This window comes from Lepus europaeus, chromosome 20, assembly GCF_033115175.1.
Source record: "Lepus europaeus isolate LE1 chromosome 20, mLepTim1.pri, whole genome shotgun sequence".
Lineage (NCBI taxonomy): Eukaryota > Metazoa > Chordata > Mammalia > Lagomorpha > Leporidae > Lepus > Lepus europaeus.
Genome location: NC_084846.1, coordinates 46,304,821 through 46,326,608, shown reverse-complemented (window position 1 = coordinate 46,326,608; position 21,788 = coordinate 46,304,821). Strand labels below are relative to the sequence as shown.

General features: G+C 40.3%; 1 protein-coding gene across 1 annotated transcript in view; it reads right to left on the bottom strand.

Annotated features, from left to right (window-relative positions):
- The window catches only part of THSD7A (thrombospondin type 1 domain containing 7A), a 449,664-nt gene that overhangs the window by 61,619 nt on the left and 366,257 nt on the right, over positions 1-21,788 (bottom strand). The window contains exons 10-11 of the mRNA XM_062178382.1: positions 12,326-12,458; positions 11,033-11,136 (exon numbers count right to left, since the gene is read on the bottom strand). Of these exons, the coding sequence (XP_062034366.1) occupies positions 11,033-11,136; positions 12,326-12,458 (237 nt within the window). The remainder of the gene's footprint in view (positions 1-11,032; positions 11,137-12,325; positions 12,459-21,788) is intronic.

The window sequence follows — 21,788 nt, the reverse complement described above, 5'->3', positions numbered from 1 at the left end:
GCATAATAATTGCTATATTACTGGTATTCATTTTATTCTTTCTACTTTGGTGTAATTTTGAAACTTCACATAAATTTAATAAAAGATTTATAAGTAGAATAAGTAAAGCCAATTTGAAAAAACATAAATTGAGTATGAGCTTTGTTCTAAAAAAAAAAAGGAAAATAATAAATGTTCACAGAATGACAAGGAATAGATCACATTGGTTGAGCTAAAAGGAGATGGATATGTGTGTTACGCAAATATGAGTTTGTAAATAGAAGGCTACCCATGCAGCTCAGAAGTAAATCCAGTAGAATTCAGAATGTAGTTGCTCATCTTCATTTTCTTGAAAAGGAATAAAACTCCCTTATTATTCAGGTTGCAAATAAAGGGGAAGTTCTATTGGTCAGTGAATTACCCTTCAGCAAGCAAAGCCATGTTGTCAATTTGTTTGAATAATCAGGATGAAATAAATTGCTAGATCCAACATGTACACACAGATGCTCTTCTTATGGGAAATAGAGTAGGATTAATATCTTTGTGCACTGAAAGCTGTAGGATTATATGTAACAAAGAGTTCAAAGAGCTCTGAGTGCTTATTAAACTGAGCAATATTAACACGGTATATCTCACTGCAATCATGTCTCCGTAGCATTTGAGACAGCACACGTTCAACTGAGTGATCCAGTGAGTGATGTTTCCTATTGTTTCATGGAAAAAATGGTATTAGTGATTATGAACCATGTAGAAATGAAAAGGAGAAAGTTTAAGCATGAGTGGGAGCTCATTATCAAGAGACTTAATTGTGCTTAGAAATTAGATAAAATCTGTAAATAATGCAAGAGGACTATAGTCATTTACTATGTGGATACAAGGATCTTGGTCTTTCTCTGTGCAAGAGATTTTCACCGACAAGTTTGTCAATGTGTACTCCCTAATTATAATTTCTGAATGCTTTTCTTTCTTATTGAGCTTAAAGAGTTACATGTACTTCCCAATCTCACAAATTCATTCATGAATCACAGATTCATCATATATGTGAAAATTTTATCATGAGATTGTATAGGAAACAGTAATCAGCTCCCAGTGGTATGGCTCAGCCAGATCGCTGGCTGGGATCTAGGAAGAGTTAACTGTATCACAACACATGGCACAGTCAGGAACCATCATTGACACAGCGTGGAGCCAAGTTTATTTTATCAGCTACTATTTAAAATGGCAAATACTAGTAAGAATTTTATAACAAGATTCTTGGAGAGATACACAGCAAAACAAAAAGTCCCGAGTCTACTAAGATACTAATATTCAAAGGAAATTTGAAGAAAAATGTTTAAAAGATTTTAAACTTTTTATAAGGTGGTTTAAAAATTCTTTCAAATTTATTTAAAAGGCAGAGAGCTCTTTAGTCCATGGTGCACTCTTCAAATGCCTGCAATGACCAATGGAGGTTGGGCCAGGCAGAAGTCAGATATCTGGAACTCAATCCAAGTCTCCCATTTGGGTGGCAGGGACTTAATTATTTGAACCATCATCTGCTGCCTCCCAAGGTGAACATTAGCAGGAAGTTGGAATTGTGAGCAGAAATCAGGCATGAAGCTCAGGTGCTCCAATATGGGATGTGGACCTTCCAAGCAGTATCTTAAATATTTCTTTTAAAAGATTTATTTGAAAAGCAGAGTGGCAGAGAGCGAGAGAGAAAGGGAGAGGCAGAAAGAGCTCTTTCATCTACTGGTTCACTCCCCACGTGGCTGCCATGGCTGGAGTAGGCCAAGTCGAAGCCAGGAGCCTGCAACTCCACCCGGGGCTCCCATGTGAGTGTCAGGGGCCCAAGCACATGGGCCATCTTCTGCAGTTTTCCCAGGTGCACTAGCAAGCTGGATTGGAAGCAGAGTAGCAGAGACTCGAATCAGCACTCTGACATTCTGACATTGCAGGTGGCAGCTTAACCCACTCTACCACAATGCCAGCTCTTTTAAAAATGTTCTTAAAGATTTATTTATTTGAAAGACATAGGGCTAGAGAAGGAGGGAGGGGAAGACGCAGAGATAAACAGACCAAGCAATATCCTTTCAACTGCCAATCACCTTCCCCTGAAAACACTTTATACTTGGAAAGTTTTAAACAATAGTTTATTTAAGTGAAGAGCACAAAACTGGGTGGAAACTAATAAATATATCAGTCAAAAGAAGACTTTTTTAGTGTAAACTTTCATTAAAGCAAGCTGCTTCTCCTAATTCTTTTCTACCTAATTTTTTTTTTTTTTAAATTTTACCATGGTGGAACTCTCCCTGAAAATTAGCAGGCTAATGATAAATTGGCCCAAATATTATGGGTTTAACCCCAATAATTCCTCCAAAAATAACCTTTTATAAAGAAGACGTGGGCATCTGGTGCATCATCCAGATGACTGTCTCCCTTATCCAAGTGCCTGGCTTCAAGCCCTAGCTCCACTTAGGAGTCCAGCCTTATGCTAATGTGCTTCCTGAAAGGCTGCAGGGGATGGGTCTGTGCCACCCTCCAAAACATGGCCCCTTCCTCTAACATACACAGGAGCCCTGGCAAACTGGTCAGTGTACTGTACCCAAACACACAGAGTTTACTCTTTGCCTTTTGGCTTGACTTTTCTGTTTCATTGCCATTTTCTCTTGCACTCTATGCCCTAGCATTGGTTCCTTCTTGTTTGCTTCTTCCAATATTTTCATGGTCATATGAAACACTACTGATGTGTTACTAATAGGTCTTGGGACCCAAATCACGTGCAGGAGAGTCTATTTCTTACAACAAAAAATTAACTGAAGCTATTTGTTTTAACTTTTAGTTCTCTCAACAGCCTGGGTCTAGTAGCATGAAGGCAACATGAAACATGCAGCATGGATTTGATCAATATTTGTTTTATGAAATAATGCATTATATTGCGTAATAGTCATGGAATTTGAATTGGTTTTCAGGAACTGGTATATCCTGCTTATAAAGCTTTCTGAGAAAGTGTAATATTAACAACCTTACATCTCTATACACTCAGATAGGAATTTTATTTAAAGTCATTGATGATTCGCTGTTGCTACAGACTCAGTTGTATTTCCCTAAAATTCACATATTAAGGCTCTAACCCCAGTGTTATTATTTAGATATGGTGTCTTTTAGAAGTAATTAGGCTTAGATGAGGTCATGAGGGTGGGGTTATCATGATGGGGCTGCTGTTCTTATACAAGGCCAGACAGTATTTTCTCTCCTCCCTTCTCCCCATTACCCTTTGTGGCACGTGAGGGCACACAGGGAGGACTCCTGTCTGCAAGTGAGGAAGAGGGTCTTCATTCAGCACTAAATGAACTGCAAAAGTAAATGTATTTTAAGTCTTTAGTCTATGGCTTTTTGTTACAGCAATCTGAGTAGACTAATAGAACTATTTTTAAAAGGTATTTGAGAGGAAAAGAGAGAGAGATAGAAAGAAAGAGAGAGAAAGGCAGAGAAATATACAGAGATCCTGTCTACTGGTTCATTCCCCAAAGGTCAGCCAGAGCCAGGACTGCACTGGGCTGAAGCCAGGGGACAGTTATTCCATCCAGATCTCTCACACGGGTAAAAGGAACCCTGTTTACTTGAGCCAGCAACACCCACCCCGGAGTTTACATTAGCAGGGAGCTAGAGCCAGTAGCTGGAGATGGGTATCAAACCCAGGTACTCTGATGTGGGACACAGGTGCCTTAACCAGCATCCTAACCACTAGACTAAATTCCTGCTCCTGCAGACACTCATTTTATAAATAACATTTCTAAAGTTTCTCCAGAAAACTTGATGAATTTAAAGAAAAATGCAATATATCTGGGCAGCCAATCCAACTGAGAGAAGATTGAGAAGAAAAAAAAGAACCTGAGACTTGGAATAAATGATATAAAATCTGCTTCAGCATTATTTCACTTTTCCTTTCAAAAATAAAGGAATTTGATCATAAACAAATACATAAATTCCTGTATCTTTTCTAAACTTTCAGGAGTATAGCAGTTTTCTTTCAAAGCACTGTATTTTAACAGATCAGCAAACATTTTAAAATACTTTTGACATACTACTGACAGTCATAGAAGACAGACTTGCCCGGGTTTGCATTTACTTGACTGCCGTGGACTCTTCCGATATTCTTACCCCTCTGTCATTCGTACTTCTAGGTAAAGCGGATTCTCACTCATTTGCTTTACCGTGTGAATTCGTGCTGAGACTGTAAGGAGTTGACAGTTGACCATCTGCTAATGATACTTTGGGAACATAAATTCTCCCCAAATTCTTTGAAACATGTCACCACAGATAGTTCCTCCAACTGGAACAATCACACTTTTAATGGTGTTAAAAGCAAAGGTGAAAGTTTGTCTGTAACAGCTACTTTATTGTTGTTGTTGTTTTTTTTTTTTTGGACAGGCAGAGTGGACAGTGAGAGAAAGAGACAGAGAGAAAAGTCTTCCTGTGCCGTTGGTTCACCCTCCAATGGCTGCTGCAGCCAGTGCACCGTGCTGATCTGAAGCCAGGAGCCAGGTGCTTCTCCTGGTCTCCCATAGGGTGCAGGGCCCAAGCACTTGGGCCATAGCAGAGAGCTGGCCTGGAAGAGGGGCAACTGGGACAGAATCCGGTGCCCCGACCGGGAGTAGAACCTGGTGTGCCAGCGCTGCAGGCGGAGGATTAGCCTAGTGAGCCACGGCGGCAGCCCAGTTACTTTATTGTTGACAGGGAGCTGAAATCAGGTGCTAATACCTGAATAAAAGAAGATCTGGGATGCTTGGCTAGCAAGGTAATAGTTCAAGCATAGTGAGTTAAGCTGCTGCTTGGGACACTGGCATCCCCTATCAGAGCAGCAGTTGAATCCTGGCTGCTCCACCTCCAAGCTAGCTCCTTGCTAACGCACCTAGGAATGCAGCAGAAGATGGCCCAAGTTTTAGGCCCCTGCAACCCACATGAGAATCCCGGATGGAGTTACTGGCTCCTGGTTTCTGCCTGGCCCATTCCTGGCTGCTGCAGCCATTTGGGAAATAAACCAGTGGGTGGAAGAACTCTTGCTCCCTCTTCCTCTCTGTGTCACTCTGCCTGTCAAATAAAAAAAAAATCTCCTAAAAAGAGAATTTAATGTTATATTTTTCTACTAGTATATACGATTCAAGTCATTTGAAAAAGGAAATCTGAATTATAACAGGTGACCTTGTAAGTAAAATGCTGAGCAGTGTACACACCTTTCCTTCTATGTATACTTAATAAGTGAATGTTTACCAACCAGTTGGATATGATTTGTCATCATCTAGACAGGGCAACTATGAGACTCTGGAAGATTTTTCTCTCCTTGTCTTCCATATCTCATGCATTTTCAAATTTCACCTGTAACTTTTTTATTTTTAACTTTACTATTGAAGTTTTTATAGTCAGCATTTTATCCCTATGTTCCCTAAAGAATGCTGCAATTTCACCCTAAATTCAGATATTTACTATCAACATGGTCTTACAACATACTAACGTCATAATTAAATGGCTCCTTTCTTCTTGAACTGAATTTAGAAACATCTTCCCACATGACGAGATAAACTCTAGAGACTTTCTGGTCCCCTTGGGCAATGACTTTTCAAGACTATTAGAAGTTGTGACTACATCACTGTTTACATGCTTGGGTTTAGATGCCAGTCAGTGAGCTTTTTCTGTAAAGGGTTAGATAGCAAACATCTGTCGCCTTTCTGGGCTACACTGTCTCAGCTGTAGCCGCTCCACTTTCCCTGGTCTTCTGAAAGCAGCTACAAGCAATGCATCAATAAATGGAAGTGGCTGTGTTCCAATGAAACTTGTATTATAAAGAAAACAGGCTGTGGGCTGGATTTGGTTCACAGGGCACAGTTTACTGACCTCTTGTGTAAATGAATAGTAGTATATCTATAGGTACAGATAAAGCCAGTGGCAAATGCTTCCGTCTTTCTAATTATAGAATGGTAAAGTGACTACCTCAATTTTACTTCACATGACATCATTTCCAATTCCAGTAAGAAAATGGTAATTTCAAGGTAATGGGCTGTAAAATAAATTCTTCAGGTTAAAAGAAATATCAAAAAGCCAACAAATACAGTTCATAGATAAAGAAATCTAATGGTAAAATATAATAGCTACTTTTACTCAAATGCATACATATATCTTGGAGACCTTGGCTCTTTCTATGGCTTCAACAAATCACTTTATGGAAATGTTACCCAAATTTGTTATACTGGGCTGCCCCTTTAAGTTCCTGCTTTCTTAGGTAACCTCCTTAAAACATGATAGCCCTAAGCTGGCCTGATTGATTCCAAGGCTTCCAATCAGAACTTTCCTTACCAATTTTTCTGTATACCTGCTCCCTCCTACCTAATATATAAAAACTTAACCCACATCCCTAATTGAGGAGACTGATTTGAGCATTATTCCTGAATCCTAGCTTGACTGCCTCGTAACACAAGTTTCTACAAAACAAACAAACAACAAAATACTGTAGCTTCAGTGATTGGCTTTCTGATATGTGCTAAAAGAGAAAGATTAATTTTTTGGCTTGGTAACATTTCTATCTGCCATCTTAAGTTATCTTTTGCAGCTACATTTCTACATTTCAAATGCATACTTAGCTAATTCCACTTGGTTATCCTCCTGTGCTCTTAGATGTAAAATATACAGTATATACTTTCTAAAATTAGCTCTATTTTCAGACCTAAGAATTTTCAGCCATGTAACCATTCTTAAGCAGAACATGTTGGAGTTAAAGAGTCACATGTTCATCATTGACTTCTTATTTCTACCACTCCTTTTATTGTCTGCCACTAAACTCTAAAGATATATATATATTTTTTTGACAGGCAGAGTGGATAGTGAGAGAGAGAGACAGAGAGAAAGGTCTTCCTTTTTGCCATTGGTTCACCCTCCAATGGCCACTGCGGCTGGCGCATCGTGCTGATCCAAAGCCAGGAGCCAGGTGCTTCTCCTGGTCTCCCATGCGGGTGCAGGGCCCAAGGACTTGGGCCATCCTCCACTGCCTTCCCGGGCCATAGCAGAGAGCTGGCCTGGAAGAGGGGCAACTGGGATAGAATCTGGCACTCCAACCGGGACTAGAACCGGTGTGCCAGTGCCGCAAGGTGGAGGATTAGCCTGTTAAGCCACGGCGCCGGCCTAAAGATATTTTCTACTATCCCAAGTTCAAAGTCCATTTATTTCTGCCCATTTCCACTACTGTGGCTCCACTCTGAGTTCCTATTCCTCTAGCCTTGCACTGCTACAGTGTCCTGGCTGGCATTCAGGCCCACGTGTCTTATCTTTCTAATTTATTCTGTCATGCTGACAGATAAAACACTGCTTTCATCAGGCCCTTACTCCTACCACTTACTGAGCAAGGTCTAAAATACTGATCCTGACGTTGATAGCCCTCCACAAAATCCTCCCAGGCTCCAACGCACATCTTCAAGGTTTCAATATACCCACTTTCTATAAACACATTTATTATTTCTCTTACCTCAAATGCTTATCTCATGAAATTGATCTTATTTTGTATTCTTTCCCCCCTTCTGCTTATGCTAATATGGCACAAGTCAAGTCTAAGTTCGCTCTTTGAGTCTTTCCTTTTTTTGTAATTGATTGGCTTTAGTTTTAAACTCCTGCTTGAGAGTGATGTTAACAAAGACATCTCATTTCCCTAACAAACATGAGTTCCCTGGTTTAAATCTCCATGCTTTCAAACACATGGGTTTTTGTATTGGTCTTTTGAATGCAATCTCAGTTACATGAGTAATTGGAATTAGAAAGTCTGATGTACTTAGAGAGGATGGGAAGTAGCTTCTCTATAATCTTTGCCAATTGATTTAATGCTTACTACATAATTATTTTAATCATCAAAAAACAGCACACTCTATTTTTTAAAGTCCCTGATGATTTAAAGACAAAGATGAAAATAGCAAGCATTTGGCCTGTCAATCCTGCAGAGTTCTGAAAACAACCATGAACATTAAAGGAAGAAAATTTTGCTTTCCTGCCATTAGCAAAAAGACTTTTACTCTTAATGTTCCCATTTCATGTTTCTGCAGAAATATAGGCACTGAAAAAACCAATCTTCATCTAGTAAGGCAACAAAGAAAAGATTGTCTTCCTATGGAAGGTAAGGGGTTCTTCTGAGTATATTTATGCAGAAAGCACTTGTTATATTGCAACTTTCTCTTTGCAGATTTCCTGAAAGTGGATAAAATTGCCAAGATAACATAAGCAGTCTGACAAGTATGCCAAGATTAGAAAGCATTACATAAGTACAGGCAGAGGAAAAGGGACCAGTAATAGAAAACCAAGAATGGAATCATCAGAAAGGCAGGAAAAAGTACTAAAATAGCCCCAAGGAAGCCAAACGCCCTTTGATATAGAAAAAGTGGGTAACCGGCCCCTTCATTCAATTTTTAAAAGAGTAATTTATAGTGGGGAGAAAGACTTCCAAATCTATAATGCCCAAATCTCCACAACTGGAAAGGGAAACCAGAGTTATTTTCACCTGAAGCTCATATAAAATAAAATCCTAAGGATGGGCATTTGGTCTGCTTGGTGACACTGATGTCCTGGGGCTGGCACTGTGGCATAGTGGGTTAAGCTGCTAACTGCAGCGCCGGCATCTCATATGGACACTGGCTTGAATCTTGAGTCTTAGCTGCTCCACTTCTGATCCAGCTCCCTGCTACTGTGCCTGGGAAAGTAGCAGAAGATGGCCCAAGTCTTTGGACCCCTCCACCAATGTGGGAGACCCAGAAGTAGCTCCTGGCTCCAGATCACCCCAGCTCTGGCCATTGCAGCCATCTGGGGAGTGAACCAGCAGATGGAAGACCTCTCTCTCTCTCTCTCTCTGCCTCTGCCTCTGCCTCTCTGTAACTCTGCCTTTCAAATAAAATAAATCATTTTTTAAAATGTACTTTAATATGTAATTGAATATACAACCACATTTCTTTAATTCATTATGACATTTTACCACCTCACTTGTAGTTACACATTTTATAATGATTGAAGTCTGAATGTGTAGAATAGAATTCTAGTTTTTGTTTATATGATTTGAGAGCTCATTTTTTTTGCTATGGAAAATGACAATTTTTTAAATTTTGAGAAAATTCCTGTGGGTGCAGGGTTCAAGAACTTGGGCCATCTTCTACTGCTATCCCAGGCCATAGCAGAGAGCTGGATCAGAAGAGGAGCAGCCGGGGCTGGAACCGGCACCCATATGGGAGCTGGAACTGTAGGTGATGACTTTTTTTTCCCTATGCCACAGCGCTGGCCCAAAGGTATATTTTTAAGCATATGGCAGGAAATATATGCTAAAAGTAAATATATGTAAAAACCATCATGTGCTCTCTAAAGACTGAATTTGCTACATGTACAAACAACATGTTGCAAAGGTTGGGACTTAGGTATGCCATATAATATTTATTTTTGCAAGCTTGAAATATTTCCATCACCCTTTTCTGTAAGATTTCATGTTATCTGGTAGTGCAAACAGTTTGCAGTTCACACGTGGCAAATTTTGAGTAAATAAATCTGCCATTAAAGAAAAAACCCACTCCTGAATACAAACAGAATCGTGCATAACCATGACAGTGTTAGGAATGCTATTGCCCAGAACTTCTGGGAAAGCTGACCAATTATATTATGCTGTCTGTATGCACACATATAATGCATATAGGTGACTGTGTCAAAAGGAAAGTGCTATGGAAACCTTGATTCAAAAACCAACCAAGTGGCTAGTACTGTGGCACAGTGGGTTAAGCTGCCAACTGCAATGTCAGAATCCCACAGAATCCCACATTGGAGTGCCAGTTCAAGTTCTGGCTGCTCTACTTCCGATCTGGCTCCCTGCTATTTACGCCTAGGAAAACAGAGGCAGATGGCTCAAATCCTTGGGACCCTGCATCTGCATGAGAGACCAGATACAGTTCCTGGCTCTTTGCTTTGGCCTGCTCCAGCCTTGGCTATTACACCTGCTTAGAAAGTGAACCACTGGATGGAAACAATTGATATCTCTTTCAAATAAATTAAATAAGATTTTTGCTGGTGCTGTGGCTCACTAGGCTAATTCTCCGCCTGCGGCGCTGGCACACCAGATTTTAGTCCTGGTCGGGGTGCTGGATTCTGTCCCGGTTGCCCCTCTTCCAGGCCAGCTCTCTGCTGTGGCCAGGGAGTGCACTGGAGGATGGCCCAAGTGTTTGGGCCCTGCACCCCATGGGAGACCAGGAGAAGCACCTGGCTCCTGCCTTCGGATCAGCGCGGTGCGCTGGCCGTGGTGGCCATTGGAGGGTGAACCAATGACAAAAGGAAGACCTTTCTCTCTGTTTCTCTCTCTGTCCACTCTGCCTGTCAAAAAAAAAATTAAATAAGATTTTTAAAAAATAAGCTTTGATATACCATCTATGTCGGCCGGCGCCGCAACTCACTAGGCTAATCCTCCGCCTTGCGGCGCCGGCACACCGGGTTCTAGTCCTGGTCGGGGCACCGATCCTGTCCCGGTTGCCCCTCTTCCAGGCCAGCTCTCTGCTGTGGCCAGGGAGTGCAGTGGAGGATGGCCCAAGTCCTTGGGCCCTGCACCCCATGGGAGACCAGGAGAAGCACCTGGCTCCTGCCATCGGAACAGCGCAGTGCGCCGCCCGCAGCGCGCTACCGCGGCAGCCATTGGAGGGTGAACCAACGGCAAAAGGAAGACCTTTCTCTCTGTCTCTCTCTCACTGTCCACTCTACCTGTCAAAAAAAAATAAAAAAATAAAAATAAAAAGTAAAGATATACCATCTATGTCATAACCAAAGCTTGGGCCTGAATTTCTTCCAGTTATCAATGAGGAAGAAATACAGGAGCTATGGGCTATTGTTAAAGAACAAAGGATATGATTTACAAAAACAAGATTCCATGTCCTGGTGTTTTGTGAACGGGTCCTGGAAGATTCATGTCTGCTTCACTCTGCTAAGCACAGCATCAGCGTGGCAAAGCTAAGGACAGTGGTCAAGTTGTTGATGGTGGAGAAGTGAAAAGCAAGGAAACTATGCAGTGGGTTTTTACCTCTCGCCTGCCGTCCAGGCCCACAGCCTTCTTGTGCTCCAGGGCTGTCCTGCTGCACGCTCCAAGGGACTAATTGGCACCTGCGCCATTTGTGCGTCTTCCACCTATAAGAAAAAGTCCAATAGAGAGAAAGCAAAAATGCCGCATAAATCAGAGATGGAGCAGCATGGCAACGTGACTTTGGTTACTGCAAACAGGAAGTTATTTCACAATGCTCAGTCCTATCTAGATTAACTTAGATCTTCATCAAGACATTGTAAGAAACATTAACTATGACAGTACTCTGTATGGCAGTGGAGAGAAGAGTGCAGCGCTGTCAGAGTCTGCTGGAGTGGAAGATACCACTGAGCTTCTTCAATGACCAGGACTATCAAGAGCTGCCTGATGTGGTGCAGACCATTTATCTAAGGCCTATTTATCCTTATTCAAGTTACAAAACTGCATTAATTCATGAGTCTTTTGTACAGTGTTCTTTTGGTTGCCGTTGTAGGAGTAACTCAGCAGCTGTAATTATTATATACTTCATAAAAACAAATTTAAAAAATAAACACATTTGGTCAAACTTGTCAATATTGATAAAGCAAACATACAATTATACTACTTACCATCTTGGAGTTAAAGATATATGTACTAAAATGGTAAATCTGTCATGAATTTCATCTTAAATTATTATTTTTTGATTATATATTCCACTAATTGATGCTATAATATTTCATTTGTTGTCAGGGTTTCAGTTATATACATCAAATCTGAATGAGATATTTTCTGCCCTAATGGAAAAGGGTCCAGATTTCTCTGATAAATTATCAATTTATCTGATATATTATCAATAAATTATCAAGCTTCAATAATTATAATTTTCTTTGGAGTGATCATAAATGAATAGAACAGACATCTTGTTTGCATCATGGAGATAAAGGATGTCATTTCTTGAACCAGAATGCCAGCATTTATGAGAAACAGGCGCTCCTTGGAGCCAGGGAAGAAGTGGTTAGGCTAATTCTCCTAAGTGGAAAAGAAACACGTCCAAAAACACATGTGCTTCATAATTATCAAGTGGTTTTCTGCATTTCTGACAGTTTCTATCAACATAAGATTCTCCCCAAACTGCTGGAGCTAATGACAGCTCGGAGATTTTACAAGTGTTTGCCTTTTTGGAGACAATTGTAGTATCAGATTAGCACTCCGGAAGAGGCAAGGAGTGGCAGCTACAGACACAAACATCTCCAACTTCTCGGATGTCAACCACTTTTTCAGGACACTGCTCTCCAGGTTTTTCTGTAATTCTGTTACCTGTAGCTCTGACACACTTGAGGGGCCTCGCACACTTTCTCTTCATAGAGGGGATCCGTGCAGTCCCGGCCTCCGTTGGCTGGCAGCTGGATGATGACCCGATGCCTTGACTGCTTCCTGCCTCCAGTGTCCCCTGGAATGAGGCAGCTTGTTAACGTCTGTCCTCTGCACCGATAAACCCACCTCCAAACATCAGCCTGCATGCAGAACGCACCCTGCTTCCAGCAATGTGTGCTGTGACATCCCTGAGTGAGAGACCTCACCTAGTCTAATCATGTATCAATTCTCTCTAAGACTACTTACATGAAAAACCCAACCAGTGTATACTTAAAAATGTAAAGAACAGAGAAGCAGTTACACAATCAACTGGTCTTCTTCATATGCAGTTACAAAATAATTGCGGCTTTGTATATTTCTTTCCCCTAGAGAAGTGTGACAGATCTCATGAAATTACTTTCCTCTACCTTAAGTTTATTTTTCGTGCCATTCCACATGGCCTTGCTTATCACACCGGACTCATACACACATACCGAATCTTCTTTAGAAGGATAGACTCACTATTACAACGTGAAATTTTATTTGTTATAACTTAATTGAAAATGCATAACTTGTGAATTATTCCAGTCATTTGTTATTCATGATAAAAAGCCCAGAATCTTCAATGCAGGTTACATTCTAACCATCAAGGCTCTAAGCTGCAATATGAAAACCGTTTCCTAAAGGCAGACTTTTCAGAGAGGCAGTCAAAACAGTAATAATTACTAAAAGTAAATAACTCCAAGTTATGCTAAAAACAAAAATTTAGACTCACCTTCCATAAACATATCAATTTGACAGTATTAATAAGGCCACTCAAAATTTTTAACATTATAACAATGTTTTCAACTTTAATAAAATATATTTCAACTTACAATATACACACATTAAGGATGAATATCCACATGGTGTGGTTTTACTTACAAAATAATTTCCTATATAATTAAGTAAATTGAGTTCTTGGGAAGCATTTACATTCTTTTGCAAGGCACTACATATTTGATACACAGATTATAAGAAGACAAATTTTAAAGGGTTCACAAACCATAACAATGAATGTTTAATCAGAAATATTTTTTTTTTTTTTAATTTTTGACAGGCAGAGTGAACAGTGAGAGAGAGACAGAGAGAAAGGTCTTCCTTTGCCGTTGGTTCACCCTCCAATGGCCGCCACGGCCAGCGCGCTGCGGCCAGCGCACCACGCTGATCCGAAGGCAGGAGCCAGGCGCTTATCCTGGTCTCCATGGGGGTGCAGGGCCCAAGCACTTGGGCCATCCTCCACTGCCCTCCCGGGCCACAGCAGAGAGCTAGACTGGAAGAGGATCGGTGCCCTGACCGGGACTAGAACCCAGTGTGCCGGTGCCGCAAGGCAGAGGATTAGCCTAGTGAGCCGCGGCGCTGGCCTAATCAGAAATAAAATGAAGAAAATTTAAAGTTAGTAGTGGAAAATATGATTCCACAATTAGAACTTTTCCATCACGGAGCATCTTTTCTCTTAAAGTCAACATGGGTTAGGTAACTGACTCTAGTCTTAGAAAAAGAGGATTCTGTGTTAGATGGGGAACGGATCTGAATAGAGGCCCAACTACCTGGCTACACAGGTGAATGTCATTAAAAAGAACAACAAAAACACCAACGGATTTCTGAGTCTATACCCAGAACCACTGGGAACTGGGATTGGGATTTGATTTCTAAAAACTTAGGTAATTGTGATGAAGAACTAGGTTTGGGATATATTAGAATAAATTACTTTGTATATATTATCCCAATTTAAAATTCTGGGTTCTCATGCAGCTTTTTAGGATTATTCCCATTGGAGGGGAGGGACCTGTACTACTACTAATTGTATTAACTATTTTAATGAATAAATGAAATACTATGGGTAATAGAGTAGGGAATTGGGGGCTGGAAGCTTTGGCAGCAGAAAATTAAAGTATTTGAAAAAAATTTCATGGACTTTTTAACAATGCCAGTATCAAACTTAACAAATTAAATATGATTAATCCAGGGAAGATATACGAATCAACAGGAATTTTAATAAATTGTTAATGCAGATTCTGTCCATTATACTCCTAATATCCAAATCACTCTCTTTTTTTAAGGCCCAGGTGATAAATTCCTCTGTAATTCAGAGCTGGAAACACATTTCCCTTGATAATCTGTTAAGAAATTATCGTGCTTCTATGTTTTGTTTTGGTCACCAGAATCTCAGAGCTCATTTTCTGCTGAACTGCTGGAGCTCCCCTTCAACCTGCCCCTTGCCCCAAACACAATTCACTACCTGGCTCTATTCGTAGTTCACATTTTCTGTTTTTCCTTGTTTTATGTTTACCATCTGCCTTTAATTAAAAAAAATAAGTATATAAGCTAAATGGTTATTCTTGACATTAGTTTAGCACTGGGGCAAGGAAGGTTTTTATTTATTTATTCTTTATAGGGAAAAGAAGAAGAGCCAGACAAATGGGTCTTTACTTCCCAAGTGGTCAAAACTATTAGAGTCAATCACTCTCCAGCTTTTCTCAGCCTGCAGACAGAATACTAACAGGAGATTAGGACCAAGCAGTGCGCTGAGAGCAGGGAGCAGTGAGTTCAGCATCAGTAGCACCTTATAGACTGAAGCTGAGTCATTAACTATTTGAATGCCACCTGGCGCTTAGCCTGGGCTGTCACGTTTTGGGAGGCAGTGACCAAACATTAGTGCTTCCATTCTACTTTGCTTGTTAACTTGAAAGCAAAAAGCTCGTGCTAGATATCTAAGGCTGTGATGACTCTTCTCACTTCTTTAATTGATTCCATTTAGTCTCATAAAAAGTTCAAATTCCTTAACCCTGTGCAGCTTATACGATAGAGATAGTGACCTGATTAAGGAAGAATGCTTCAACGCTGTAACACCCAGACAGCCAGTTCGATGGGTTACACAGGAAATGTCATGACATCCATGTTTCTACCCACTGGGAGTTCCGTTTCTTCTCAGATCGCAGTTAAGAAATTGCTTGTGCACTCAATATAATGGCACTATAGAGTTCATCCAGGTTAGAGAGTCCTTGGAGCTGAGTGCACACAAAGAGGTACAGACAAAGGGAGAGCTACAGCACACGTTAAAAAAGGAAAATACACTTTTCTCTGCCGGCAACCATCAGGGAAGGCAGGATGGGTGCACAGAAGTACATCCAGGAGCTATGGAGAAAGAGGCAGCCGATGCGATGCACTTTTTCCTGACCATCCCGCCAGCTCCCTGTGCTGTACTCTCTCTAGGGGACTGCCAGCTCTCGGTGCTCCAGGAGGTGCCCTGCCCACCTGGCCCATGAAGGTGCACAGATTGGCATACAAGAGCAAGCAAATTTATGTCATGTGTAGGATTCGTGTGTGCTGTGGTGGCTGCACACGCCCAGTTCCTAAGGGTACAACCTACAGCAAACCTGTCCATCAAGACATTAACCAGCTGAAGTTTACACAAAGCCTTCACTCTGTTGCCCAAGCATGAGCCAGGTACCACTGTGGAGCTCTAGAGTCCTGAATTGTTACTGGATTTGGAGAAGATTCCACGGACAAATTCTTTCAGGTTATCGTCATTGATCCATTCAATCTAACAGAGGAAATCCTGATTCCCAGTCGATCACAAGCACAGGGGAATGCATGGGCCGACATCTGCAGGCCTTAACAGTTTCGGCCTTGGAAGGGGCCACAAGTTCCACCATACTAATGGTGCTTTTCATTGTGCAGCCTGGAGATGGTGCCATACCCTCCAGCTGCACCACTACTGCTAATACAAGTAATGTTTGTAATATTCAAATATAACAAATAGTTTACGAAAGTCAACTCTGCCTAAAGATGTTATTTGTCAGTTAAAACTAGTCTGCAGATAATTTTATGAATCCTTTGTCAAATTATGAGAGTTAACAGTGCAATGATGTTTGAAGACTAAGTGATGGTGTATCTTGTATCTAATATGACAAACTCTGTATTTTATCTTACTAAGGAGTTACATGTCCGTGTTTAAAACATGTTGTATTTGAGCCACTGCCTGTAGTTTTGGCATCCCATATGGGCACCGGCTCAAGGCCTGGCTGCTCCATTTCCGATCCAGCTCTCTGCTAATGTACCTGGGAAAGCAGAGGAAGATGGCCCAAGTGCTTAAGCCCCTGCACTCACATGAGGACCTGGAAGAAACTGCTGCTCCAGGCTTCAGTCTGGCCTAGCCCTGATTTTGAGGCCATCTGGGGAGTGAACCGGCGGATGGAAGATCTCTCTCCGCCTCTCCCTTCTCTTTCTCTGTATCTTTGGCCTTTCAAATAAATAATATTTTTTTTAACTTTTATTAAATAAATGTGAATTTACAAAGTACAACTTTTGGATTATAGCGCCCCCCCCCCATAACCACCCTCCCACTCGCAACCTTCCCATCTCCCACTCCTTCTCCCATCCCGTTCTTCATCAAGATTCATTTTCAATTATCTTTATATATAGAAGATCGACTTTGTATATATTAAGTAAAAACTTCAACAGTTTGTACCCACACAGATACACGAAGTATAAAGTACTGTTTGAGTAATAGTTATGCCATTAATTCATATAGTACAAGACATTAAGGAAAGAGATCCTACCTGGGGAGTAAGTGCACAGTGATTCCTGTTGCTGGTTTAACAACTGACACTTATTTATGACATCAGTAATCACCTGAGGCTCTTATCATGAGCTACTGTGGCTATGGAAGCCTCTGAGTTCACCAACTCCGATCTTACTTAGATGAGGCCATAATCAAAGTGGAAGTTCTCTCCTACCTGCAGAGAAAGGTACCTCCTTCTTTGATGGCCCGTTCTTTCCACTGGGATCTCACTCAGAGAGATCTTTCATTTAGGTCATTTTATTTTATATTTTGCAACAGTGTCTTGGCTTTCCATGCCCGAAACACTCTCATGGGCTTTTCAGCTGGATCCAAATGCCTTAAGGGCTGATTCCAAGGCCAGAGTGCTGTTTAGGACATCTGCTATTCTATGAGTCTGCTGTGTATCCCCTTCCCATGTTGGATCATACTCTCCTTTTTGATTCTATCAGTTAGTATTAGCAGACACTAGTATTGTTTATGTGATCCTTTTGACTCTTAATCTTATCATTATGATAAATTATTAACTGAAACTGATCACTTTGACTAGTGAGATGGCATTGGTTACCAAGTTTGTGCAATGAGGATTAATTTTAAAAAGCTATCATTTTTTTAAAAATTGGAAATAACGAGCTTGAGAAAAATAAGAGTCTGCCTGGCGTGTTTCCACTCAAAATACACACTTCGAATATTTATCCAGAAATCAGTTACATGATGAAGGAGCACAGAGAATCAGAAAGTACATACTCTCTCATGCAGTTACAGGATTTTTCAGATATGTTAAGACACTTAAGATAAATTTCATCGGAGAAATTATTTAATAGAAGGAGTTAAAGTGCAGGTGGAACTCATTTGTTCATCTGAAAGTGGTATGGAAATAAGTTGGAGTGATACAGTGATAGGAAATTGAAAGGGAAATGTTTCATACACAAAGCAAAATGCAAAAGGAGTTTTCTGATTTTTGAGGTAATTCATATATACTGTTGATTCAGGGCATGAGATGGAGGCCTCTATAATGTTTCTTATATCATTCAAAGTAATAAATGCAAACAGAATTTGGGAAATAAAATATATTGTTTTACTATAAGTATGTTTTAAGATTAGAGTTACAAACAATTCATATGTACAAATTATTCTTATTTTAAATATTAGTGAAAATTTAAGAAAATTGCCAAAAAGTTAACAAATGCATTGGTTTGAGTACTAAACTACATTCTACTCAATATTGCTCATTATCAGCATTGATTTTCCAAAGAGGATGGGATATTCTTTCAAAAAACTCTTTTTGCTCTTTCTGGAATCCTGTTATTCCATTTTCTGCAGTACTATACTGTAATTTTACCTCTTTGAAGTGATTTTTTAGAAAGGAAGGCAGCTCCATATTTTAATGAGCTTAAAACTCTTTTAAAATTTAGACTGTAGCTGAAGGATTAAATTAAAAAGAAACACTCCATCTCCAAATTAATTTTCTGTTGCTATAACCTCTCCTGGAATATTCAACTTTCTTATGCATTTTTAAATTGTGTGTGGAAGTCAGTGTAATTTCAGTGAGGCTTGTATTATTCCCACTTCCTACCAAACAATAAAAAAAAATTAACCTGCTGCCCTTGCTTTGTTTTCCTCAGAACAAAAGGCTAGCTTTCTATAACACCACTGTCTCCTTATTCTCGGTTACTGCAGTCTACAGGCGAAACAGAAAAGTGTTCAATGGCAGCACAAAAAACATCCAGGCACTACTATCTAACAATAGCCCCTTCTGTCACCCTCCAGTTTTTATTTCCTCACTATACAATAATAGCCTTTTTTTTTTTATAAAGAGTTATTTATTTGAAAGGCAGAGTTAGTTACAGGGAGAGAGAAAGGAGATACAGAGAGAGATCTTCCATCTGTTGGTTTACTCTCCAAATGGCTGTAATGGTCAGGGCTGGGCCAGGCAAAAGCCAGAAGCTTCTTCCAGGTCTCCCATGTGGGTGCAGGGTCCCAAGGACTTGGGCCGTCTTCCAGTGCTTTCCCAGGCACATTAGCAGGGAGCTAGATGAGAAGTGGATCAGCCAGAACTTGAACCAGTGCCCATATGGGATGCCAGAGATGCAGAAGGTGGCCCAACCCACTGCGCCACAGTGTTGGCCCCAATAATAGTTTTTTTTTTTTTTTTTTTTTTTTTTTTTTAATGCTGAGTGCTGAGGTTTAGGGTTTCCAGAAGACTCAATATAGAAGTATGAAATACAACAGGCAGGATTGACCTGTTCCTGGTAAGGTGACCTGTGCCAGGCCAAACATAGCCCCATCTCTCCAAGAGCCTCATGCTTGGCAGAGTGTATTTCTGAGCTGGCATCATCACATTCCTTGGTCACCACCATTTTGGGAGCCTTGGGGAAGACAGCTGTCTGCTAGTGACAATTTGACTTAGGGCAGTGACCTACCTTTCAAGAGACCAATCCACCTAGATCTATTATTCCTCACATACCTGTTACTCACTACAGAAACCAGTCCTTCCCCATCCCCTTACCCTCAGACTTCCAGCATCATTCACATCCACGGAACTATAAAGATGAACTTTCCCACTCATTTTCTCATTCCTCTCCATCTTCTATCCCCTCTGCCACCACAGCCATATTAACACATGGTCTCTCTCATTCAATCTCTTCTTGGAAAATTTGCATCACGTTATCTTCCAGTAGACACACGCTCCACTTGTTTATTTCCAAGTTTCTCCTCTTTATTCTACTTAAAAAAAAAAAAAACCCTCCAGCTTCTCTAACCTTCTGTTGTCAACTTTACCATCAAAAATCCTTATGGTCAGTGATCAATTTCTGTTCACAATTGATCATAATGATAGGACTAAGAGTTAAAGGGGTCACATAAACAAGACTAGTGTCTGCAAATACTAACTGATTGAATAAAAAAGGGAGAGAACGATCCAACATAGGAAGTGGGATACACAGCTGACTCATAGAATAGCGGATGTCCTAAACAGCACTCTGGCCTCAGAATCAGCCTTAAGGCATTCGGATCCAGCTGAAAAGCCCATGAGAGTATTTCAGGCACAGAAAGCCAAGACACTCTGGCAAAAAAAAAAAAAAAAAAAAAAAAAAGAAAGATCTCCACGAGTGAGATCCCAGTGGAAAGAACAGGTCATCAAAGAAGGAGGTACCTTTCTCTGAAGGGAGGAGAGAACTTCCACTTTGACTACGACCTTGTCCAAATATGATTAGAGTCGGCGAACTCAAAAGGCTTCCATAGCCTTGGCAACTCATGATAAGAGCCTAGGGTGATTACTGACGCCATAAACAAGAGTGTCAGTTTGTTAAGTCAACAACAGGAGTCACTGTGCACTTACTCCTCATGTAGGATCTCTGTCCTTAATGTGCTGTACATTGTGATTTAATGTTATAACTAGTACTCAAACAGTATGTTTCACTTTGTGTTTCTTTGTTGTGGGTGCAAACTGTTGAAATCTTTACTTAATATATACTAAACTGATCTTCTGTATATAAAGAGAATTGAAAATGAATCTTGATGTGAATGGAAGGGGAGAGAGGGTGGGGGGGGTGGGAGGGAAGTTATGGGGGGGGGAAGCCATTGTAATCCATAAGCTGTACTTTGGAAATTATATTTATTAAATAAAAGTTAAAAAAATCCTTTTGGTCATTATCTGGAAACATTTTATTAATTAGTGACTTCAGAATACCACCCAGTACAATGCTTTCTCTGCCAACCCCTTCCATCATTTTGCTAGGCTTGATAGCCATATGGTTGTTGTATTCAAGGCCCTGGGCTTTGAATTACTGCATCGCTCCTATCCAATAACTGTTCCTTGTATCTTCTATCAAGTATTCTTCTGTTCATCCCTTGATGTTATAATCATCAGTAACTCTTATGCTCTCATCATCAGCATCTTACCTTCTGAACTTCCCCCTAACCCTTCAGTTCATCGACTTCACTTCTCATCTTACTAAAATTTGTCAACCACAGTCAAGACTGCCATACAATTTCCCTGCCACGTTTTCACTATCCTCTTCATGACCTCACATCCCTTACAACCCAAGTCAGATTACCTACTCATTATTACAAGCAGTCCCTCGCAAATGCCTTTGGATCTTTAACCCTCTGTTTCTCCCCTGGAAAAACAACAGCCCTAATCAAAACTAATTATTTTCCTACACTTATCTTGCACTCAGTAAGCTGAACATGACAGGTGAAACACTAGCAACTGTGCTGAGCAATCTCTTTCAATGCATGACTAAATGTGCATACAATATTGTCTTTAATTTTCCTATGTAATAGTAGCTTGCCAACTTCTGCACTCTACAAAATGGCATCATATCTTCTCTTTCTATAAACTCCCTGCTGCCACCTCCTGATTTCACACTCAGTGGTTAATCTTCCCTTACATTTGTTGCAAGTCTTCTGAGAGCAGGGGCATTGATTTCCTTATTTACTGCTAATTCTTTATATTTAGAATGCTGGTTGACACAAGGCAGTCACTTGAAAAATTTTTGCAGAATGAAAACAATCATTGCTTAAAATAGTGTGTATAATGTTTAATGACGATGAAGAACTTAAAGTTAATACATTTATCAGCAAGTTCCCAATAGGTAATAATCAGCAAGACTTTCAAATTGGTAAGTTTTCTTCAACATTATCTAAACGCTTTTCCTACAGTAATATATAATTAAACTTATCAGAAAGACTACTTTTGATATGCAAGATTAAAACATTTACCTGACACTGCCTATATTTAGGGCACTGTGCATTTCTGATAGGAGCTTATAATCACTGTAGACAACAAATAGGATGTCAATTAGAAAATGGTTCACAAAA